General features: G+C 43.6%; 1 protein-coding gene across 1 annotated transcript in view; it reads left to right on the top strand.

Annotated features, from left to right (window-relative positions):
• Positions 1-24,158, top strand: part of MYO5C (myosin VC) — a 1,267,761-nt gene that overhangs the window by 394,228 nt on the left and 849,375 nt on the right. The window contains exons 10-11 of the mRNA XM_078684841.1: positions 6,461-6,726; positions 22,712-22,793. Of these exons, the coding sequence (XP_078540967.1) occupies positions 6,461-6,726; positions 22,712-22,793 (348 nt within the window). The remainder of the gene's footprint in view (positions 1-6,460; positions 6,727-22,711; positions 22,794-24,158) is intronic.

Below are 24,158 nucleotides of genomic sequence, written 5' to 3'. Positions count from 1 at the left end.
ATGATTCTCGGCAGTGATAGCAAGCTCGGTCTTAATAATAGTGAGACAGAGGCATTAGTTTTTCTAGCTGTCGCTGTACTACGCATTCTGCTGTCGGCGGCATGGAAAGACACAAATGCCCCAACCTTCCAAATGTGGCTGATTAGGTTTCTAGGAATCCATAATATTGAATCCACACTGTATTTGTACAAGGGTAGGAAACTGCGTGACCTTGGTTGTAAAATCTGGGCTCCCCTGAAAGCCTGGAGGGAGGGTCAAGAATTATTAATTAGGTTTGGATTTCTGGGGACCCGATGTTTATGCTGTTGAACTCCCCAGGATACATCTTATGGATCCCTTGTAAATACCTGAGAAGCTTTCCCACCCTCCATAGTCAGTCATCCTTATTTATCTGTGTACATATTTATATGGTTATTTATATGCCTATTTATATATGTTTTTGATGGAATATCTGCGGTAATTTTTCTATGAACTGTTTTGTAATATGATGTAATTTTTTAACATTCCATGGACTTGTCGTATTATCGAATCTGATTTTTTCAGTACATTGTTTCTCTTTTTTGTACCATATGAATTCTCAATAAAAATTAAAAATTAAAAAAAAAAGGAACAGATCTGCAGCCACAAGCGCGTTGCGGTAGTATCTGACAAGGCGGCGCCCTCCGCAGCCGTCTAGCTCCTCAGGAGACTCCTCTCTGCCCCGTTGCCTCGATGGTCATATGTCAGCAAAATGTGTGGCAAATGGAGAGAGCCGCCAGCTACATCGCCGCCTCCGCCGTGTGGATTCCGTCAGGGCCGCTCTGGAGACCGCGTTAAGGCTGACCGCTCAGCCCACAAGTAAATCCGCGACAGCGCCAGGGGTCTTCAAGGACAGTACTGCCTGTAGTTGCAAGCGCCAGATCCCGGCCTCACCTGATGCCCCGGGCAGTCGCACCGGCACTGCGCTTAGTTAGTAGATGGCGGCCGCGGTGACAAACCCCCTGCTGCGCAAGGCGGATGCAGCACCCAGAGGTTAGTTCACTGGGGTGGGTCTCTGTATTCACCCCCCCAGCTCCAGGATAGCTCAGGCAGTCGAGTCGTCGCGGCCTCGGGGGGGGGGGCGCTACCTGTCCCTTGGTCCTACCGCACCCCTCTGACCCGGGCCGCCGTCCACCGCCACCAGGCCGCCGCGAAAATCGAGGTCCCGGCTTCCGTCACTCCTCCAGGCCGCAAAATGTCCGCCGCCGGAGGTCACACACCGCGGCCAGAACACCACTGCCAGGCACCCGGCACCTTCCTCCGTAACCTCCTTCGTTTGGGGCCACAAGGAGTTGCGGATTAATAAGCGGATCGGTTGGACTCTTCACCGGGGTTACGGAGCCTCTCTAAGTTGCGGCCATGTTGCTTAGGCGCTAGCCACGCCCCCCTAGTTTTTACTTTTAATCTTTAAAAATACATATGTCTGGTTCCATACGTTCGACTTTTGTCATTTTGTGTCATTTTAATCATAAAATGATTTCCTATGTTTATAAATTGGTGTTGGATTTTTATTGTGTGTTGTGTATTACTTATTTGATGTATTGCCGTTTTAAAAATTTTTACACACCTGTCTCCTAAGTTAAGCCTGCTTGCTCACAGCCAGCTGACAGTGGTTGAGGAAGGCAATCATTTATTGAGACCTTGACTGGACCTTATATTGTGATTGTGTCCTTATGGTTGGTACCTACCTACCTACACCTACTAATAAACCACATTCCCACAACAAGCAACTGCACCTGTTTAAGAAACTGACTTGTATTAAACTGATACTAATATCTTTTTTTCACACATGTAACAGTTTATTGTGTTTAATTTTGCACTAAAGATTCTATTTTTAGTGACCTTGGACTTTCATAACATTATACAGGAATTATAGGGTCATGGAGCTCCTCAATAACTTGCATTAAATGGTATTAAATGTGGATGACAAATCTAATAAGATCAGCACGCATTTTTCCTTTATCTAGGATTCATTTTAATGTATTCACCATTTCCAATAGTGCAGATTCGCTTGAGTAATTAGGACAGAAACCGTATTGGCGGGGTGCAATATCCTGGTTTCCTCAAGGAAATCAGTGAGCTATTTATTGACCAGTCTTTCTACGATTTCCCAAGAATGGGTAGTAACTAAATGGGGCAAAGGTTAGAGAGGTTGAAGAGATGACCTGATTTTATTGGAGTGGTTTGACAACTGCCAATTTCCATTCTGCAGGGACTGCCGCTGTAGCCAAGGATGAATTTTTGTTGATTATTGGGTTGACAGTATCTATGATCTTATGAAGTATAGCAGGAAGACCTGCATCAAAGGGTGATCTCGATTTGCAAAAAGCAATAGCTTGACGTGACTGATCCAGTGAGATTCTATCAAAAACCTTGAGGGACTATCCTGTGTAGGTGAAATCGGGCTTTAAATCTTGAAAACGCATGTGTAGAGTGCTACATTCTTTTTGAATGTTAAGGATTTTTTGTTCAAAGACAACGGAAATATGAGCACATAACACCTGTGATGGGTGAATTTCCTTTGCTAACATTTCTGGGTTCGTGAAGGATTTTACAATTGTGAAAATAATTTTCTGATCATGTTGAGCATCAAATATTTGTTTGAGAGACATACTTTTTTTTTTTTGCTAGCTTGATTTGTAAATATATATGTTCCCACTTATTTTGAAGAGGTTTAATTCTTCTGCTTTGTAGGCTTTTCTTCATCTCCGCTCTAGTTGCTTGCCCTGGAGGTGGGGCACTGGTAGTGTAGGCGTGTACCAAGGAGCCGAGGTTTTAGATATATGTTTGTTTGTAGTTTGCCCTATGGGAGCAAGATCATTGCTGATCGATGTAGTCCATGTGTCAAAGTGTTGAGTATCATCTACAGTATTTCCTAAAGGGTAGGTATAGTTCCTCGTGCTATATGGGGCAACTCTGAATTCACTATCATCGTAGCCCATTTGTGGCTTGGCAATGAAATTTCCTTTCTGAATCAGAAGGTAAGTTATGCAAGAGAGATTAATATTAAATGGAATTAAGATATGATTTGACCAAACTTGAGGAACTGGAGTACTAACTGTTAATGAGGTGAAGTTGGAACAAATACTGGTGCCTGCCAACTACTAGAGCGCTGCAGCACCAAGTTGGAGACTCCAAATGGTCCTTCCTCCTCCCGAAAGGGAAGGGGGAGCAAAGTGCAATGTGCAAACGATCCAGAATTAAAAAAACACATAGACGGAGTGTCTTTAGCACGAGAACTCTGAGCGTTACGCAAACAGCAATCAAATTCAATGTGACTTCAAAGTAAACAGTGAATTTTAGTTCCCTCCAAACAATGTTAAAAAGTCAGTATTTAAAATTAATATAATACAGATAGTGCTTTAGAGAGGGTACACGATACGGCATGCAGCCTAACCTTCGCTTTATCAGCTGAGCGTCTGCGGTTGCAGGTACATTAACTACTGGTGTTTGCTAACCACTAGATCACTGCTTTACCAAGATGGCGGCTCTAAATGGGCCTTCCTCCTCCCGGAAAGGAACGGGGAGCAAAGTGGAATGTGGAAATGAGCTAGGAATAAAAAACACATAAATGGAGTTTCTTTAGCACGAGAACTACAAGCGTTACGCGAGCAGCAATCAAATTCAATGTGACTTCAAGGTAAACAGTGAATTTTAGTCCCCCCCCCAACAATGTTAAAAAAGTCACTATGTAAAATAAATATAATACAGATAGTGCTTTAGAGAGCTATACACTATAGCATGCAGCTTAACCTTTGTTTTATCCGACATGACCACCGAAATCAATGTTTTCACAGCCTCATTCTTCCATACACCGAAGATGCTGAACATTTACCAATGGCTCCCAATCAGCACCCTGAAAACCATCTCACACACCCTGGTCTCAAGAAAGCTGGAGTACGGGAACACCCTATCTGCTGGGATCAACATGAAACTCACCGGATAGTTGCAGACCATTCAAAGCTCGCTGCCAGAATAACTCTCAGCCTCCCACGCTGAACTTCCATCACACCACAACTGAAGGACTTCCAGTGGCTCCCCTTTCACAAACGAGCCCAATAAAAAAACTCTTCTCCCACACTTTCAAGGCATTACATAACACTGACCCAGCATACCTCAACAATCTCATCAGCTTTCATAAACCTTCGAGACACCTCCATTCTGCCCAAATTCCACACATACTGAAACCAGATCCCACCGTCGAGGCTTCTCCTACATTGCTCCCAAAGCGTAGAAGGACCTGCTACTACAAATAAGAGCCTCACTTCTTGAATTTTGCAAAAAGCCAAAGGCCTGGCTATTCGATTAGACCCATTAGGCCAGAGGTGTGGCCAGACTCACACCTTCTTACCACCAATGTACCCTCCCGGGTGATAGTGTGCTCTACAAATCTGCATAACATACAAAACCAGGCCAACAAATAATACCAGGTCTTGATATGCTAAAGGTTTTCTTTACCATGGCTCTGTTCGCATTTTGCCATGCCTAAGTACTCTATAGCTTTCTTTCTACAGCTATTTCTCTTTTTGGATTTAAAATCATACTTGTATCCAACTTTAAGAGTGCTATAACTTTAACAGTGCAAGAGTCATCACAGGATCAAAAAGGAACAATCGCATCTTTCCTGACCTGAAATCCCTCAACTGCCTCCTCTATGAAGCAAGAATTCAGCTGCAATTTGCATGCATGACTCACAAAGCTTTACACTTCAATACCCCAAGCTATCTCACTAGGTAGCTTGAACTTTCGGGAGGCACCAGTTCCTCTACAAGCTCCTCTTACTGCTACAACCACAGATATTCTGCAAGAAGAAAACCTACAATAGAGCCTTCTCTGGCATTGGCCCTCGTATTTGGAACTATCTCCCCCCTGAAATAAGAATGATCCCTTCAACTACTTCTTTCAAGAAAGAAGTCAAACTTATATTTATGACCACATTCATAGATAAGATTTCATATTTTTCCCGTATGAACAAACCTTTTCTCTTTGATATATGCATACAGACCATGTTTGACTGATATATATGTTTGTGCCTTGATGTGCTTGTAATGCGCTCTGATACCCGTGAGGGACACGTTTGTGCTGGATAAAGGTTTTCAAATAAGTAAATTCGTTGTATATCATAGTGCACAATGCGAGGTAGCAGCCATTTCTGTTCCCTATTTTTGATAAGATTGTTTCAACTTGTGATCAGGATTTTGATATAGAGATCATCAGATTCTACATCAAACCAGTCTAACAGCAGGATGCAGGTCAGGGCAGCAGCTGTGCTCCGATTTGCAAACTATGTGTAGTAATGTCTGGTCAATTACAGAGTGCACTGCCTCCCTCTGCTCGAGTGCCAGCCCCCACTTTAGAATTATCACTGATGTGATGTTTTCCCTTCCCAGTCTCATGAGGGCTGCTTTAGTGATATACTCTTCTAACCAAACCCTTGCCATCTTGTCACAGTGTGGAGTGGAATCAACAACCCATTGCACTTCATCCCTCCTAGTGACAAAATGGGAAAAGACAGAGGAGCAACCGTGTCCTGTCTGTTCTTCTGAGAGCCTGAGACAGGACTTAACTTAATGGCACTGGCCAAATGGTTATTGCCGACTTTCCGGATTGCTCACATTGGGCTGCAGGCTGGATGGTGCTGGCCCTCAATTGCAGCTGACTGCTGATAGAATAGTAAACAGTGCTGAACCCGTTTCTCATAAATGCTGCAAATGTAAATTGGAATGACTCGAGTCGTTTTTAGAAAATGGTTTGCCCGACTTTTTAAAACATCTTGTCTTTCTATCATTCATCTTCCTGGTATTTGTGATGCTGGTAGCTGTTTTATTTATGTAAAGCTGCGCATGAAGTGGATGCAGAGGAGAATTGAAGTTAAGGTTTAATTCTTCCATATTTCAATTTCAGAATTAAATGTAACTACATTATTTTTTCCCGAAAAATACATTTTAGTAAAAAGAAGAATCTGTGTTCATATGTTGCTACATAAAGACACGTGAACACTGCAGAACATATAATGCTCTGGATTCTCGTTTTTGGAGAGCTTAATTAGGATAATCTCCTAGCCACAATTTACCAATGTAGTCATTCAACCTTGGTCATTGAGGAACTCAAAAGGAATGAATGAAACAGCAAGCAGCTTACAAACATTAGTAATTTCAATGCAAATTACAATTACAAACACCAGGTTTACTTTATTGAGAGATTGATTTTTGATTGATTGTCAGCCAATTTAACATGCTTCGATTGGTGATTGAGTTTTAGTAGTGTCAGAATGGCATTACCATCTAAATAACTTTCTTTGCGGTTGTTGTAGAGCATCAGATCAACGGCTAACTAAGAATTGATTGCTTTACCCTGTTCCTGTTTAATACAATTATGTCACTCCTCGCTATATCTGTGTAACATTTAGCTTCTTTTCTTGTTTCTTCATTGCTTTCTGAAGCGGAGTGACAAGCACTTGAAACTCTTTTGTGAACTTTTGAATCTGGAAACAGACAAAGTGGCACAGTGGCTGTGCAATCGAAAAATCGTAACCTCGTCGGAGACAGTCATCAAACCCATGACACCACTTCGAGCACTCAACACCAGAGATGCTTTGGCAAAACATATCTATTCCCACCTGTTTGACTTCATCGTGGAGAGAATCAACAGAGCCTTACAGTTTTCAGGCACACAGCATACGTTCATAGGAGTGTTGGACATTTATGGGTAAGATTTTTGGCAATTCTTTATTTGATTTTGTAGTCGATAGCACACGTTAAAATCGTGCAGTCTTGTAAACAAGGCTGAAACAAATGTCATGATCAAAGACTGGGTGAGTTTTAAGCTACGATTCACAAGAATAATAAAAATCTCTAAAGGACTGGCTTACAGCAGTACATTTTCAAATTATTAATGTTACTCGTAAACTCCATCAATTGTTATAATATGCTATGAAAAACTCACTAAAAGCTACTGATCCCTATCGTATATTGACCAGACTACACTGTATGCAAACCAGTTTCAATTGGGGGCTCTAGATCAATTTAATTAATCTATTTGCGTTCAATTTGAAAATGGTCTCATCTCAAACACATCGTTATATTGGGCAACTACCTACCTCTTTCTTTGTTAACAGCAACTAAACTTTAAATATCTGGTGAACCCAAAACATCTAGGTTTTGGGGAAACGTGAAGATTTGAATCAAAACATCCCAATAGAGTGCGGAAAAAGTGGGTGTTCCTTCTACCATCAATTAGCAGGAGTGAGGCAGTAAAATGTTGTCCTGCCACAGGCTGCACTATATGTCATGTAATGTGTAATGGAAGTCGAGGGGCATATGATTTAACCACTCATTTGTTATTGGCTTGCATCAGTGCACTCCCGTATTGGATGTGCACAGATCCAACTGGAACTGAGGGGCCATTTGCCCAACAAGTTTTTTCTTTGCTGAAAACACTAACTTCGTGAGTTTGCACATGCACTTGAGAGAGCGCAGCAGTAAAAGATAAAGCAGAGGTTCAGGTTGCTGCTACGTTTTTCACTACAAATGCACCCTAGCCTGAATTTACAAAGTGGCCAAGGGATCTCCTACAGGGGAGTGGAATCTGTGACTGATCTTCTGATTAAGGAACTGTGTCTCTCGGAAATCCCTGGACCCACAGGGCCTATTGTAAGGGGCTGCTTTGGAAAGTGCAGTATTGCCTTACTCTCAAAAGTCAATCCCATGCATGTACCGGGAAGTACTGCCTCAGCTCTCCATGGATCTACTCCTGGTGGAGCCCTAGTTCAATTCAAAGTTGCCTGTCGAGAACTGTGAGAGTATCTCAAGTCCCTCCGTATTCTGGAGAATATCCACGGTCATCTGCCAGGACCTCAGTCCTTGTGGTGTGCCTCCCATTGCCGCAGTACCACTGTCCAGTCTTCTATTTGTGTTTTGTGTTTTGTGTTACACAGTGGCAGGTATATACCCTCTGTGTGGGATGCTCTTGGTGCTATGCATCCTCCAGTCCAACGTTTGACATGACCTCCCTGAGCAATGCTGTCATTCGTGGTTTTGTTCCTGTCCTGGTGAGGGTTCTATTGAGATCTGTGTCCTATATACAATTGAAGTACCCTATACACAGTAGGGGCAGATGGAACTCTTGCGTAATCAGGTCCGGTACAGTAAAAAAAGAAAATGGGATCCTCAGTATTAGGGGCAAATGTTTTAAAAATCTTAAGGTCATATCCATCAAGAGTGCCTTGGTTCAGGACATACCTAGCCCCCACATCTGAGTTCATATATGTGAGTGAAAAGGGAGCCCCCAGAGCTACCAATATCAGTCCAGCTCCAGCATTAGTAGAATAGAATGAATGATAGACCTGTCCCCTCCATTTCTTGGCCAATCTAGAGGCACCTATGTCCTCTCGATGTGTTTCTTGCAGGCAGGCTGAGCCAATGTTACGGCGTTTGATAAAGGTGAGTACTCTGTGGCATTTTATGTAAGTGCCCAATCCCCGGACATACCAGATTATTATTATTATCATTATACTCATTTGTGGTGCGCAACGAATCATCCCCAGGGGGATCTGTCGGCGCCAGAGTAGCAGTCACCTAAAAAGAAACAGAAACTTAGAACAGCCAGGTCTTGAACATTTTCTTAAATTGAGACCAGTAGGAACAGGCCCAGATCTCATCAGGGAGACTGTTCCAATGGATGGGGGCTAGATGAGAAAATGCGCGACCGCCCATTTTGTCTTACCTGATTCTCTGTGTGCAGAGCAAGTTGCGATTGCTAGATCTCAACTGACGCACGGGTTGGTACAACTTAAGTTTCTTTTTAGGGTAGACCAGGCATGTCCCCTGAAGGCACTTAATAACAGTACATAGAAGCTTGAAAACTACTCGCTTTCTAATAGGAAGCCAATGCAGTTGACATAGGAGAGGTACAGATGGAATGCGTACAGGTTTATTGAGGGCAAGGCGGGTTGCAGTGTTCTGAACCACCTGTAATTTTGATAATAGATCTTCCCTGTTTCCGATTAGAAGAGAGTTACCTTAATCTAGTCTACTGACCAAGAGCGACTGAATAAGAGTTTTACTTGTCATAAGAGGGATCCATGGGAAGAATTTTCTTAACATCCACATTATTTCGAAGCAGGTGCCTGATAACATCTTCACATGTTCCTCCATAGAGAGATTATTGTCAACCCTGATGCCTAAATTCGTGGCCCATTTTTTTGGTGAGGGAGCCTCCCCTAGTTCTGATGGCCACCATTCTGTAGTCCACAAATACTCAATTACCAAATCCTCAATTACCAAACAGCAGTATCTCTGTTTTGATGGAATTGAGCTGAAGAAAGCTCTATTTCATACATATGGCTATATTTGACATGCAATTTTTAAACTGGGCTTTGGTCACTGCAGGGTCTGACTCTATGGGGATTATCACCTGCTTGTCATCAGCATACGAGATAGTCTTGAACCCACAGCTTCTAATAATTGTGGCCAGCGGGGCCACATATATATTAAACAAGGTGGGGCTTAAGATGGATCCCTGCGGGACCCCCTTATCCACCCGCATGGTCTGAGACACAAAGGAATCCAACTGGACACATTGTGTTCTTTGGTCAGAAAACTTTGTATACATTTGAGTGCCAAGCCTCTGACACCAGTCTTTCATACCTTATCCAGAAGGATGCGATGAGAGATGGTGTCAAAGGCTGCCGACAGATCAAGGAGAACTAGCATCGAAGGGGTCCCGCTGTCCAGTGGCATCCTTATGGAGTCGGTGACTTCCAACAATGCAGACTCCGTGCTATTACTGGCCCGGAATCCCAGCTGGGATGGGTCCAATAGGCTATTCTGTTCCAAATAACCAGAGAGATGACGATTGATTAATGTCTCCAAGATCTTTGAGCTACAAGGGAGGAGAGAGATTGGCCTATAATTTTGTAGATCAGTGGGATCTGCCAGCGCCTGTTTCAGCAATGGCTTGATGCATGTGTGTTTCCACTTATGAGGAAACCTGGCTGTATCTAACAAGATATTAGAGAATTCAGCGAGCACTTCAGCTAGGACCAAAGTGAGTTCTGACTTAATGAAGGACATTAGTAGCCTGCAGTGACCCCCCATCCTACATCTGGTGGGGTAGTGTGCATCTCCCTCTCACCCATGCAACTCTAACCCACTGCTGAGAATCTACAAAGTTAAACAAGCAATGCAAACAACGCAAACAATACAAACAATACTCATCTCACCCACCCAAGGACAACCATAGTGCAACCAGTTGACTATTAATGCTCATCCCATGCATCTACCAGGACTTGCACAACATCCCAACTGATACAACTGAGACCAGCTGAGCAGTGGGTTCAAAACCCTCTGCCTAGCACATACGATTATGTCCTGTAGGTGCCCCAGCTACTTGGTAAAGAGACTCAGCTGGTACCAGCCTTGCAGGCTATTAAGGTCCAGTAACAAATTTCTCCTTACCCCTCCTAGAGTCCGCACTGCTAAAAATGGCAGAAAATAATTTTCCTTCTTGGTGCCAATCCTCTGGAACAAATTGCACCCCACCTACGAACTGCAACTGATCATAATTGCTTCCATAGGGAGCTAAAAACATGGCTGTTCGATCATTAAATCCAGTAAGATCTTCTCTCTAGACGGAAAGTCAGAGCTGTCCATCAGCGCCTTGAGACCTTTGGGTGATATGAGCGCTCAATAAATATCCCTGATTTGGTATGTCTTTACCCAACGTCTCTGCCAGCCATACACTTCGCCTGGATCATAACTCCCTTCATCCCAACGCACACTCACTCTGCATTCTCACAGGACTGTAATAGCAGCCTGGGTTTCATCCCTGCAGGTAGCGCAACAGGTGTCAATAATATACCAGCGCACGGCAGAGCCAATGTACCCTCTTTGCAGTCATTCCAAGCGATCTCCCAACACTGCTGGGTACTTCACTGGCCTGTCCCAGCTATGCAACCTTACAAAAGCAGGCCTCAAGTCACATATTCATTCCATTATCACCAGTTCCCACCTCCAATGCAACAATGGTGTCAGGCACAAAGTCCAGCGCGGGCTCGAGGACCTAGTCTCTGTTCCATCAGATGACGGTTGCATGCCACCCTCCTGCTTTAGTCTTGGGATGCCACAGTACTGAGCTGCATGGTACCATCCTCAGTGACCATGAACCTCCGGGACCCCAGCGCGGTAGTGTTGGGATCATCTCTAGTTGAGTTGTGGTGATGCAGCCCCCCTTGGGGATGAGATCCCCAATTCTGTTGCGGGTTGTAAACCAGATGGAGCGGCACTGGCTTGGCTCTGATTTCTAGCCAGACACACACTTCTTCTGGGTAGTCGAAGAAATGGGCCTTCCCCTGTGAAAGGACTTTCAGTTTTGCCTGATATAGTAGCATATATTAGAGATTTAGTATGCTTAGTTTTTGCTTCATACCCTGAAAGGATTTGCGCTGCTCCTGCACCTTTTTTGTGTAGTCCGGGTAGATGGTTTTCCTACTACTTCCAAAGAGGGGAGGTGTCCGTTCATGGGCCGCTCGAAGGATGCAGTCCCTGTCACTGTAGTTGAGAATTTTGGCTATGATGGCTCTCAGTGAAGCCCCCGGGAGTGGGGTGGCACCAACGCTCAGTGCTCTCTCTCCATTATGAAAAAATTCAGATAGTCCTAATGGCTTGAGTCCTGTCTGTACCCAATCCTCTAGGAACATTTCAGTGAAAGCCCCCTCAGCTCCCTCTGGGAATACCAGGATGCCGATATTACTGCGCCAGGAGCGGCCTTCCATGCCTTCCATTCACCGTTCCAACTTCCTTGTGGTGGTTGTCATCTGGGCCATTTGACACTTAAGGGCGACCAATTCCCCCTGCAGTTTGGTGATGTTACCCATGCAGCCATAAGTTTATCAGCAACTTTCCTTAGATCAGAGCGCAGTTGGTTACCATCAACTGACAACCATCTCAATGTTATGTTCCAGTGCAATCCAAGAACCTTCGATTGACGCCAACAGTTCTGCCGTGGAGGGCTCCGCGCCACTTTCCTTTACATCCCCAATATCTGTCACACCCGTTTGCCTCGTTTTTTTGTGAGTATGTTTGCACTGGGTAATATATTGGTTGATAATGTGCGCTGAGTGAGTGCGAACTAGCTTGTCCTTGCCCCTGTTGGGTGGAGACGATCGCACAGCTTTCCGGATTACTGGAGTTGCTGGTATCTCTTGCAGACAGGGATGCCTGGCTGGAGCCACCTATTCTCTTTCAAGATTGCTGAGACAGCATGTCACTGGAGCAACAGTGGCCCGGCCCCTCCCAAAGTGACAGCACCACTCCGGTGGGAGATGAAGCTCCTTGGCACAGTGTGCACTTCCCCCTCTCCAGTTGCCATGTTCTCTTGTCGGAGGGATCCTTAGTGCTGAGACCAGCCCCTCTAGAGCAACCACTGTGGTCTGTTGAGAGTGGTGGTGGAAGAGAGCAGACTGGAGAGCAGACTGTTGTTTGGCGTTTTAGGATCCAAAGTGAATTTTCTGATTCATGCCCTTTTATATAGGTACAATTCACATTGCCTTAATATAGGCATAGAAATCATTCCCTTATTTAGACATTGTCAAGCATGCAGGCGTGGGTTGGCTTCTAAAGGAGTCAGCACGCAACTTATATGGAGTTAGTACTTCGTTTAATCGATAGCCATCCAACATGCCATTCACATAAATAAAGATACTCCTAGACTCTGGAGAAACAACCAAGGAACATAACGGAAATGGGACTTTTCTTGAGAGAAAGCGTTTCTTTAAGTTAGTCTTTTCACAGCAGCGCGAGGTCCTCGTTATAGGTGTGGAGGCTCCGGGGAACGATTCCAGGGCACAGCAGGGTTATTCCCGGCATGTAAAGGAAAGAGAAACAAAAGACCGGTGATTACTGGCAATTCTGGGGAACGTATTGAGAGGGGAGCGGGAGTGAGGGAATCACTGGGGTCTAATACCAGTTGTGACTTTCTGCAGTTATTGACCCTTAGACGTGAAAGAAGAGGCTGCGTGTGCTCGGGGGTGATAGACAGTACAAAAGTCAATCTCGTGACCTCCCTCAGTTCTCCCCTACCCCGTATCTGCCCGTGAGACAAATAGCCCCTTGAGCCGGCCCCGTACCTTGTCTAGCCACACTTCTTCAGAAGTGCGGCGGAGCGGCTCGTGGAAACGTTGGCCTCCTGGCGTTCCTTCTCCGCTGGGCTGTCTGTCTTCTGGATTCCCGATGTGGCGCTCAAACTGCTCAAAACTGCTCGGCGTCTCCTCCCTCAGTCCTCGCCCGGCTTTCGCCCCGTCGTCTTCCTGGAGGCAGGCTTTTACCTCTGCCTCGCTCTCTGGTTGGAGAGAAGCCGGTGATGTCACGGCTGACGAGTCCTCCTCTGGGAAAGTCCAGGCCACATTAAAGGGGCCGCAAGAATCCTGTCCACGGGGCGGAAACAAAGAGGTATTAAAGTCGGCTCCTGTCCAGTAGCCCCGTGACAGACATATCCCATGAAGTCCAAATACAGGCATGGCTACTTCCACCCGTACCAAAACGTCACGACGATTACTTGGAAAATTGGCTTAAGCAGTCAGGGACCTCCCCTTGCTTGAATATTGCTTGTTTTGTCCAAGAACTCATGTACTTTACAAAGAACTACTATTCCCTTGGAGTTCTTTACTGACGTTATTATGCCCGACTTTATGTCAAACTAGGCACCTTCAAGGTATAAATATGCCTTCACTTGCTCTAGCAAGGGACGGTGGTTCAGAGCAGTTTGACTATCTACTTGCCCGACGCAGCTCGCTACAAGTGCCGAAGGAAGCCGACTCTCCAGCTGACGCACTGATCCAGAGGCTGCATTTATCCCGGTGAGAATCCTGTTCCAGTGTTTCCAAGCTCCCGTTGCGGGGTGTTGGGAAATCGAGTCCAGAGACAGATACCAGACCTCCTTCATTCTAAACTAAGGTATGGAGCTGATTAGAACCTAGAGAAACCTAGGATAGATTCTTGGCAAAGAAAAACGAAACCTATGCCACACCACACTTACTCCCGCGTACTAGATTTAGGTTAGGTAAATTGGGGTAGGCGTATTTTAGAAGCACCAGTTGAGTACTTTTAGCCATTGTTATTTATGTATGTATTTATATATGGTTTAGAAACCATACAATGCTCTTAGAGTATTATTTTATAATATTGTTCTCGCTGTACGCATTATACTTTGCAGTCTGCATTACGATTGTAGCAGTTCACTTTACTTGCATGAGAAAGAAGACTGTTCAATAAAACCTTTTATTGAAAACGCCCGTCTCTCTATTTCTCTGCACCTCTGTAGAAAAGAAGCATGCACAAGTGACTGAGTGAAATACTTATCTATTGTTTCCCCGACTCTGGAGATACATTTCTTATTCTTGGGAAACAAAGTTGTCATGTTTATGTGGTTGTCAGAAACTAATACCTTCTTGTGAATTTGAGAATGTTTCTAGTGACCTCTGAGCTAGCTGGCACTCACTATTAACTTTAGTATATTCGATTGAGACCTAGTCGAGCTCAGTCCTACGTCTAAACTATAGGATATACTATTCCAATGCGCAGAGCCTATTGGGAATATAGGAACTACACTACAAGACCAAATACAGTGACACCTCGAGGAACTCAGAGTTGTGTCCCCAGGTGAGATGCAGGGCATGTGAGGACTAGCCCCGGTGTAGTTTGCAGGGCTACTTCAGCCTAGTTACTTTACTTCTGTGATTGCCATGATTTTCAGGATTTTGTGTGCTAGCTTGCCAGGAGCACAAGGGCTCACGTCCTGTCAGCCATGTTGCCAGGGCATTAGGAGTGTAGGCAATGCGTTGATTCGGAGTCTCGCAGTGTGGAGATGCGTCCTCATCAAACCCATTGCAATGACGGCAATGCATCATCGTTGAGCTGCACAGCTGGCAATGCAATGTCCTTATCTTTGGGAGCAGCTGCGATGCATTGGCATAGAGGTAAGATGCGTTGGTTCCGACACAACAACGGCGACTCGTGAATTTTAGCAGAAGACAGCCAGAAAACCCACTTCCAAGAACTCAGGACTGGATTGGCACAACTTGGCAATGTAGGACACACATTTGGCAGAGCCAGAGGCTATAGCAGGGTTGTGGAAAGTCTTTGATGTCCCTGAGACTTCAGAATAGGAGGCAAGCCAGCAAGCCTTTGGAGTCACTTTGGTTCTGGCGATGTAGAGATGACGGTCCAGTCCTTCTCACTCCCAGGCAAGGAGGGTATCAGACAGCAGGGCAGACTCAGCAAAGCAGGAGTCCAGCAAAGTCCAGCACAGTGACAGTCTTTCTAGCAGCACCACAGTCCTTCTTCCAGGCAGAATGTCCCCTGGTCCAGAAGGTACTGAGTTTGTGGTCTCAGGGGTCCCTGCCTTTCCTGCCCCGGTGCCAGACTCACTATAGAGGGAGTATGCAGCTCTTTGTGTGTGAACAGGCACAGCCTTATTCAGGTGCAAGTGTTTGCTCCTCCCTGGCATCCTGTCTCAGTATGGCCCATCAGCCTGGCGATGACCCATCAGGATGTGCCACCTGGCACACTTAAACTGTCTTTGTGTGTGGGTGTGTAGAGGGAATGCACAGAGCTCAACTGTCACCCACCCAGATGTCTATTCAGAGACAGGCAGAGGCACAGAATGGTTAAAGTAAGAAAATGTGGCTAACAATATACAAAATCGGGATGCACTCCTTCTTTTTATATTTATATTTTTTCTATGCTTGTCCATCATCTGTGAGAGAATGCGTGCAACTTGGTAAAGTGCCTTGCCCCGGTGGCACTTGAATATGTAACGTTATACAGAGATGAGGCGTCAGTGTAGCCCCAAACCAGTGCACAGCAGTGTAGCGCCAACATGGCTATTAAATTGATCATCCATCATTTTAGTCCATTTTTCCAAATTGCTCAATTTTAACTCATATCTATTCATTTGCTTAAACAATGTTCCACATACGGGGTTCGTTTGACGTATTTCCCATGTTTCTCATGTAGAAACTGTGCCCATCCAAGCCTCTTGTTAATACACGACAGATGCCAAGGTTCGTTCCAAGCAGTGTTTATTTATATCCCAATGCATTTCGGGCGGGATACGCCCTTCATCAGGGGAAACTATAAAGTAACAATAAGAATATGGAAATATTACATGACTGTACATTATTTTCGTCCTCATTAAATAAAATGTAACATTTACTCAAATACTGTGTACACTGAATCCATTATTCATATTGTGTTATTACATTTATGCTCACAAACAACCAACTATATTCAATAAATATTAATTCTTAATTCATGTATTACACCCCCATGATGCTGTGCAACTTTCATTACGGGCTAATAAATCATGGGGGTGTAATACTTTATAGTGTCCCCTGATGAAGGGCGTAGCCCGCCCGAAATGCATTGGGATATAAATAAACACTGCTTGGAACGAACCTTGGCATCTGTCGTGTATTAACAAGAGGCTCGGATGGGCACAGTTTCTACATGAGAAACATGGGAAATACGTCAAACGAACCCCGTATGTGGAACATTGTTTAAGCAAATGAATAGATATGAGTTAAAATTGAGCAACTTGGAAAAATGGACTAAAATGATGGATGATCAATTTAATAGCCATGTTGGCGCTACACTGCTGTGCACTGGTTTGGGGCTAAACTGACGCCTCATCTCTGTATAACGTTACATATTCAAGTGCCACCGGGGCAAGGCACTTTACCAAGTTGCACGCATTCTCTCACAGATGATGGACAAGCATAGAAAAAATATAAATATAAAAAGGAGTGCATCCCGATTTTGTATATTGTTAGCCACATTTTTTGCCCTATCGAGGGGTAGCACCCAAAAGAAGAAGAGCATAAGAAATGAAATATAACGAAGCTGAAAGTTCTACAGGCACGGAGAAATCATTCTGGTTCGGGACACAAAAGCAGCGTTTCAAGAAAGAGATACCAATACGGAAAAACATTTTAACATGAACAAACACTATTTATAGTAATGTTTATTGAAAGTTAAACGGACAGTTTTACATTGCTTCTTATATTAGTAGTGCACTGAGGAATGCATTGTGGGTTATTGAGTTTTTTACACGTAGATAGTATTACTCAGCTGGAATGAGGAGGGAGGGGTAGTCACGTAGCACCAATTAGAAAACAGGAGGTCACATGAGCACGAGATAAAAGTGCACAAAATAAAACCACCAGGGAGACTTTTTTCACGCGAGACGAGAGAACAGAGTGACTTTTACTGGAGCAGGTATTAGAGCGAGGGTTGGTTTAAGGGATGTTTTCTGTAAAAATGGGGCATTCAACAAAGGTCTCTTCAATTAAGTTTTTGCACAGATCACGTAGATATTTAGTATACAGGGGTAAGTGCAAGATGCACACCGAATTAATGTTTGAACTTAACTAGAGGTTTTTGACTGCATGACTGGGGAGACGAGGCATCCAGGGGTGAAAGGTGGAGAAGGTTAATTGGATTAGAACGTCGAGGCACGAAGGGAGAGAAGGAGCTCTGTTGCTGGTTACGTAAAAGGGTTTTGTGAACTGCAGGTTTTCAGTAAGGGTGTCAGAATGCGAGGTTAGCATCAAGGTCGATTTATTAGCCCGTAATGAAAGTTGCACAGCATCATGGGGGTGTAATACATGAATTAAGAATTAATATTTATTGAATATAGTTGGTTGTTTGTGAGCATAAATGTAATAACACAATATGAATAATGGATTCAGTGTACACAGTATTTGAGTAAATGTTACATTTTATTTAATGAGGACGAAAATAATGTACAGTCATGTAATATTTCCATATTCTTATTGTTACTTTATAGTTACCCCTGATGAAGGGCGTATCCCGCCCGAAATGCATTGGGATATAAATAAACACTGCTTGGAACGAACCTTGGCATCTGTCGTGTATTAACAAGAGGCTCGGATGGGCACAGTTTCTACATGAGAAACATGGGAAATACGTCAAACGAACCCCGTATGTGGAACATTGTTTAAGCAAATGAATAGATATGAGTTAAAATTGAGCAACTTGGAAAAATGGACTAAAATGATGGATGATCAATTTAATAGCCATGTTGGCGCTACACTGCTGTGCACTGGTTTGGGGCTAAACTGACGCCTCATCTCTGTATAAAGTAAGAAAATGCCAACTTTCTAAAAGTGGGATTTTCAGACTTGCAACTTAAAATTCAATTATACCATGAGTTGTGACTTTGAATTGTGAGTCGAGAGACACCAAACTTGAAATATCCATCTTTTCCCAATTGGAAATTACACTTATAAAATGTAATAAGGTAATCCCAATGTTAACCTATGGGAGATATGGGACTTGCAGTAATCAAAAATGAATTTAAGAGTTTTTCACTTCCTGGCCTAACAATATGGCATGAGACAAACCTTTCGCCTCAGCGGGTCAATACATTTTTTATGAATACACAAAAAAGGCACCGACAGAGGAGGAGGCAGGTGTGTTGGGAGGGGAATAGCTTGTGTCTGAGGCATCACACATGGCCTCTATCATACAAGCTATCCAGAACCTCAAGGATACTATGGAGGGCAAAATGGGGAGCTGAAAGTGGACCCAGTCCTAATTCGGCAATGCAGAACACCGTCAACAGAGTTCCGGAGATGGAAGGTAGTGCATGAGACAGAGGCCACAGTGAAGTTGCAGGAGGCCCAGCTTTTATCACTGCAAAGAATGGTGAACTAACTAGCGGCCAGAGTTTAGGACGCAGAGGGTAGGTCCTGATGTAATACCTTACGAATTGTGGGCATTCCAGAGGGGGCGGAAGGCACTACATTGACTAGATTCATCATTGACTTGCTAAATAGTTGGGTTCCGGTGGGCAAAATATTGCCCTGTTTCTAGTAGAAAGAGCGCATTGAGCCAGTGCTGTGAGCCTCCCGATGGGCTCTCTACCACACCTCTTCTTTGCTCGCATCTTCAACTATCCTCTCTGTCTAGTTCATACTGTTCTCTTCCGTCTGGGTCCAGTGCACCTGCTAACAGCTTTCCACTGGTACACCCCTAATAGATAGCTACGGTCAGCCTCTCACTGGAAGGTGGAGATACCAAGATTTCGTAAAGCCAGTTTGAGATAGGGCGATCTATTCAGGTCGCTGCTGCCAAGCTATGGAATACTCTTTCTACCCATATTGCTAGTCTTTCCTCCCATGCTGCCTTCGGCAAGCAGCTGAAAACCTGGCGCTTCTCCTTTCATGATGCTAGTTATGGTAATCTCTCCAGTAGTGGCTCTTCATCAGCTAGCGCTTTGACACCCTCGGGTATAATGCACTTTACAAAACTCTCAATATACAAAATAAATTTGAACTGTGATGTGGTGCGCCCTCAACTTTCAATCTTCCCAAGTGACCATTTTCCCAGACTACACTTCAAAGGTTCAGCAGCAAAGGCTTTCCTTCCAGGACGTTAAACAAGAGATGACAGCTATTAACATCCAATATATGCTGTTATCTTCCTGAATAGTGCATGGGTGCACATGTGGCAGACATACATGCCCTAAGGGCATGTATGTCTGCCACATAGCACTTTTGGAAAAGCAAAAATTTGCTTTTTCAAAGGTTTTCGATATTTACCACCAACTCTTAGTTGGTGGTAAATACCTAATCCTTAACTCAGAAATGCACTCACTTGAGTGCTCCCTACATTAAGGATTCGGTAATTTAACGATTCAGTATTTTAAGGAATCAGTAATTTACAGATTGCTTAAATTACCAATTCGGTAAATGACCGAATCCTTAAATTTGGCCCCTACATCTCAAATGCCCAATACCGGTCGGTAACGGCCGAAATTCGGTAATTTCGGCCGTTACCGACTGGTATTAAGCTACCTACATCTGGCCCATGGTGTTTAATTTAAGCGGGGAAGGAACAAGGGGGTAATTTAATTTGCATTTGTTCTTCTGGAGTAGAAAAGGGAAACTCTCTATGAGGGTTTCAACCTTTTGGTAATGTCTGAGGGCTAGACCCACTTATATTAGCTCACTGATTTCCATTATGTGAGAGTAGCTTTTTAACAAGCATGCCCCGATTAACAAACGAGCCCTATCTTCCTTACATACAATGCAAATAGTCAGAGTAGTTAGTGAGCACATTTCCTTTCGATGGGCACTTAAAAAACTCATCCATTTGTGCCTCTAATTCAGAGGTAGATAAGAACAACTGTACACCATGACTCCATCCTTCTGTTGGTGTACGAGATCCACAATACAAATTATTGTGCCCTGAGCGCACTGCCCTTTCTTTTGTGCCACTTCTGCGTATGTTCCTGACTGGTGCAGGGTTGCTAGGGGGAGCACAGAAGTTGGCATATGCCTTTGTGAGTAACATGTGGCAGCAGTATTGTTGAACCATAACCATAACTAAAAATGTATGCAGAGACAGTTTTTTGTATACTACATAAGTTGTGATCATGCCACATCTATGCGCTTTAGGTGGGCTTTCCTCCTGTCTCTGTAGAACTAGCACAAAGGCAATCACTTGACAGGCTCAGCAGAAGAAATGTACAACATAAAAAATTATAATTGTGTTGAAATTATTTTAAGTAACAAGAAAAAGTTGTCAGGCAGGTAGCAGAAAGAAATGAAAACCCCAAACTACACATTGTGTTCGAAATAGAGATATTTTCACATGAATTCCCATTTTTAAGTTGAATTCTCATTGTCTTCAGCAGTGTGAGAATGGGTGCAGCTTTTGCTCATTTGGGAACATCTGCTTGTAAAAATGCTTTACACTAAAGACAAGCATTTGTAATGCAATATGTCTCCCATTTACGCGAGTTTGAGCTAGTGGCATTGTAAATGACAATGCCTTTTATTTATGTTTTGGTTTTTGAAACATAAATAAAACACATTGTCATTTATAATGCCCAGAGCTTAGACTCGTGTAAATTCGAGACCTATTGTATTGCAAATGCTTAATAAAGTATTGGTATGAGAAGAGCCCTTAAATAGCTAAAGCTATTTGAGGAAAGACCTAAAAAGCAGGAAAGGAAACCAGAATGGGAGTCTATGTCTAAAGTGTGCAACATAAACCCTGGGACTTCGGGAGAGCTCTATGGTGCACTTTACCAATAATGTGTTTGGTACAAGATCACCAAGGATTTTGTATTAGAATGTCGCTTCCTGTTGATTGCAAGAATAGTGAATCGGTAGCCTTTCAAGTGTCTGTGTGGTGCCCCCACCTAGCTGCACGAAGAGCAGCCATTATTTTCCTCATGTAATGGACTTGACACAAGAAGAGATCCCTCCCCTTTCACTCGCTACCGCCTCCGCAACCTCGGGAATGTTTTTACCTCGAGCCTGTATGCTACTTCAGTGGTACAGGATGATTTACAGGCAGCTTTCACATGTACAGGCTGAGGAAGGATCGAATATTCCACAGCGCGGGTGAGAGTGTGCAGTTAAGAGTTTCACTGCACGCCAGAGATGCACTGAGCACCTTCCCATCAGCACGTGGATTTTGCATCATGACACGGCTTCCTGGACTGCACTGAACGCGCCACACCAAATTATGCATTGTAAATGGAACCTGAAACCCAGGCGCAATTTGAACTTCATAGGGGTTTGGTGCAATCAGGGAACGACTTAGCCGACCAATTTTCACCAGAAGATGTAATGCTGGGCCAGAAGATTAGAAACCCCTAACACTCCTGAATTATGGAATTAGATACCCACTAGGTTTGTAAATGGTTTATCTCGGCAGAGAGTCTGACGCACCGTACGTCAGGGAGGGGTCAGTAAAAGTGCTTACATGTAACACCACAAGTAAAAGATTCAGTTCGGGTGGGCGGGGCCAAAATGAGACAGGGCAGTAACAAGGACAGACTAAAAAGCCTCACTAACAATGGAAAGCCATGGTTTAGCAATTAGGATGACGCTAGCCAATGGACAGAAGGGGCGGAGCCTAGACTCCACTTCTGAAATTGGCTTGATCACAAGAAGCCTCGCAGAGCGAGGCGCGCATGCGAACTCCAACGCTAGACGAGACCTTAAAAAGATACATTCAAAAATTGTAGAAAATAAAAGCATATGATGAGCCAGAATACAAACCCTACAACGAGATCCAAGACTTCGTTAAGAATAGAATAATACCATGAGGTTGTGCGTTTAATTCCTTAGGATTGTTGTAAACACGGTCAAATTATTGGGGTAATCAATGGAAAGTTTGCTAAAATATGTTAACTACACCATTGTAGGGCAATCGGGTGTTTGAAAGGCTATAGACATCTTTTTCCCAGTAATGAAAAGAGAATATGTTGGCAACATGAAAGAGAAGTACAAATTTGTGTGATCTATTTTGCAGTGATATAACCACTTTTAGGGAATAAGTGCCTGGCTCCCCATTGGTTTATTCAGAAATACATTACAATCATGTCAACAGTTGCAGCCATTCCTTAACTAAAGAGAACTCCAGTCAATTGTTCTATTTTGCATGCCTTTCTGGCAGTGAACTATTCTTTTGTCCTTTGAAGTTGATCTCTAGAATTCAGTGTGGTCTGGTGCCATAATGCCATTTTTCTGCCCCATGACTAGTCTATTTGCCACTTGACAAAATATATGTGTGCTTTACTTGTGGTTTGCTAGCTGCATCTGTAAATTGGAAAGTACTGTCGATTTCATTACTAATAACTTTGATTTTTTTTTCAGCTTTGAAACATTTGAAGTGAATAGCTTTGAGCAGTTTTGCATTAATTATGCAAATGAAAAACTTCAGCAGCAATTTAACATGGTATGTTGCTCTAAGCATCGCCTAAGTATTTATTTTGTTCAATAAGATGCAATTTTACTCTCAAGAGCCTATGGAAACGATGATTATTAAAATAGTTACGTAACATAAGGAAAATACCCAATAGGCTATTTAACTTCCCGACAGTACTATCATTTGGTAATGGTCACATGTAGGAATGCAATGATAGAGACAGAGCAAGTGAGTTACCTCCTCAACTCCTTCCTTGTCTGTGTTGTTCCTTGACTATGTTTTATCTCCCATTTTGTCTCCACTTCCCCAAGCTGCTTTCTATTTCCATGTATATCGACAGTACCTTTTTATAATTCTTACTGCTTCCACTCACACTTCCTGATTTTTGTGCCCTTTATTGATTCCTATTTTCCCAACGTAGCTTCGAGAATTGTTTTGGCACTTTAAACGTTATTGTTATTAGCTACTCAGGGTCCACTATTGTCAGGGTGTTTTTCTTGCTTTACATTTTATTTGAGAGCAGCGTATCCTGTATCTGTTTGGTGGCAATGCAGGAGGCCTAGAATCTCCCTGGTTTCACTGTCATCTGCTGTGCCTTGAAGAACATGTTTTTTTTCTTTTAAATGCTGTGGAAGTGCAAAGGACTGAATCTATTTGCTTGCATACCTCTATGGAGGTTGCAAGAGCACATTTTTAGGTCATGCCTGAGCCACTGCGCAAGCACTGCTCTGTTAAGATCTGTTGTAGTTCAGTATGGGAGAGAAGCCCTGCCCACTCACCCCCTTATTTTTCGTTGGCTTGTTTCTTTGTCCTTTGTAAATGCTGGCGTCCGATACCTTAATAGGCCTCTTAGTCCCTGCTTAATACGGCCATGTCGTCATTTGTATGGCTACTGGCCCCTTTCACTTCGGTTTTTACATGGTACATGTCTTGTAAGCACTATTTTCTTTATTGAGTTTCTCCTATGTCAGGCAGTACAAATTGCTTTTCTTACATTGAACGCGGGAGCATGCTTTCACTTTCCAAGCAGCAGGGCAGCTGTGCTTCTGGTTTCAGCATGGTGGCCACATAACTTTACTTTTATCTACAGGGTGGCAAAACATAGGTGAGGAAAAACACCTTTCAATTGGAATATTTGATTCTTGGATTATGTTTCTTTTATGAGCGAATAAAAAACGTGGGTAAATGCCATTCACAGCCGCCACACTTCTGGTTTCAGCATGGCCGCGCGCATAACTTTACTTTAATTTCTTCTGGAAGATGCTATTTAACCCAGATCTCTTGACTGGGAGTGAATGTTTGATTCATTCAGCATTCCGTCCATCATTTGTTTGCGTAGCACTTTTCACCCTAAGTGGGATAGGTATGCCCAGACGTGGATCCCTTGCTCACTGT

This window comes from Lissotriton helveticus, chromosome 3_2 (genome assembly GCF_964261635.1).
Source record: "Lissotriton helveticus chromosome 3_2, aLisHel1.1, whole genome shotgun sequence".
Lineage (NCBI taxonomy): Eukaryota > Metazoa > Chordata > Amphibia > Caudata > Salamandridae > Lissotriton > Lissotriton helveticus.
Note: the sequence above shows the minus strand (reverse complement) of the source record. Positions and strands in the feature narration are given on the sequence as shown.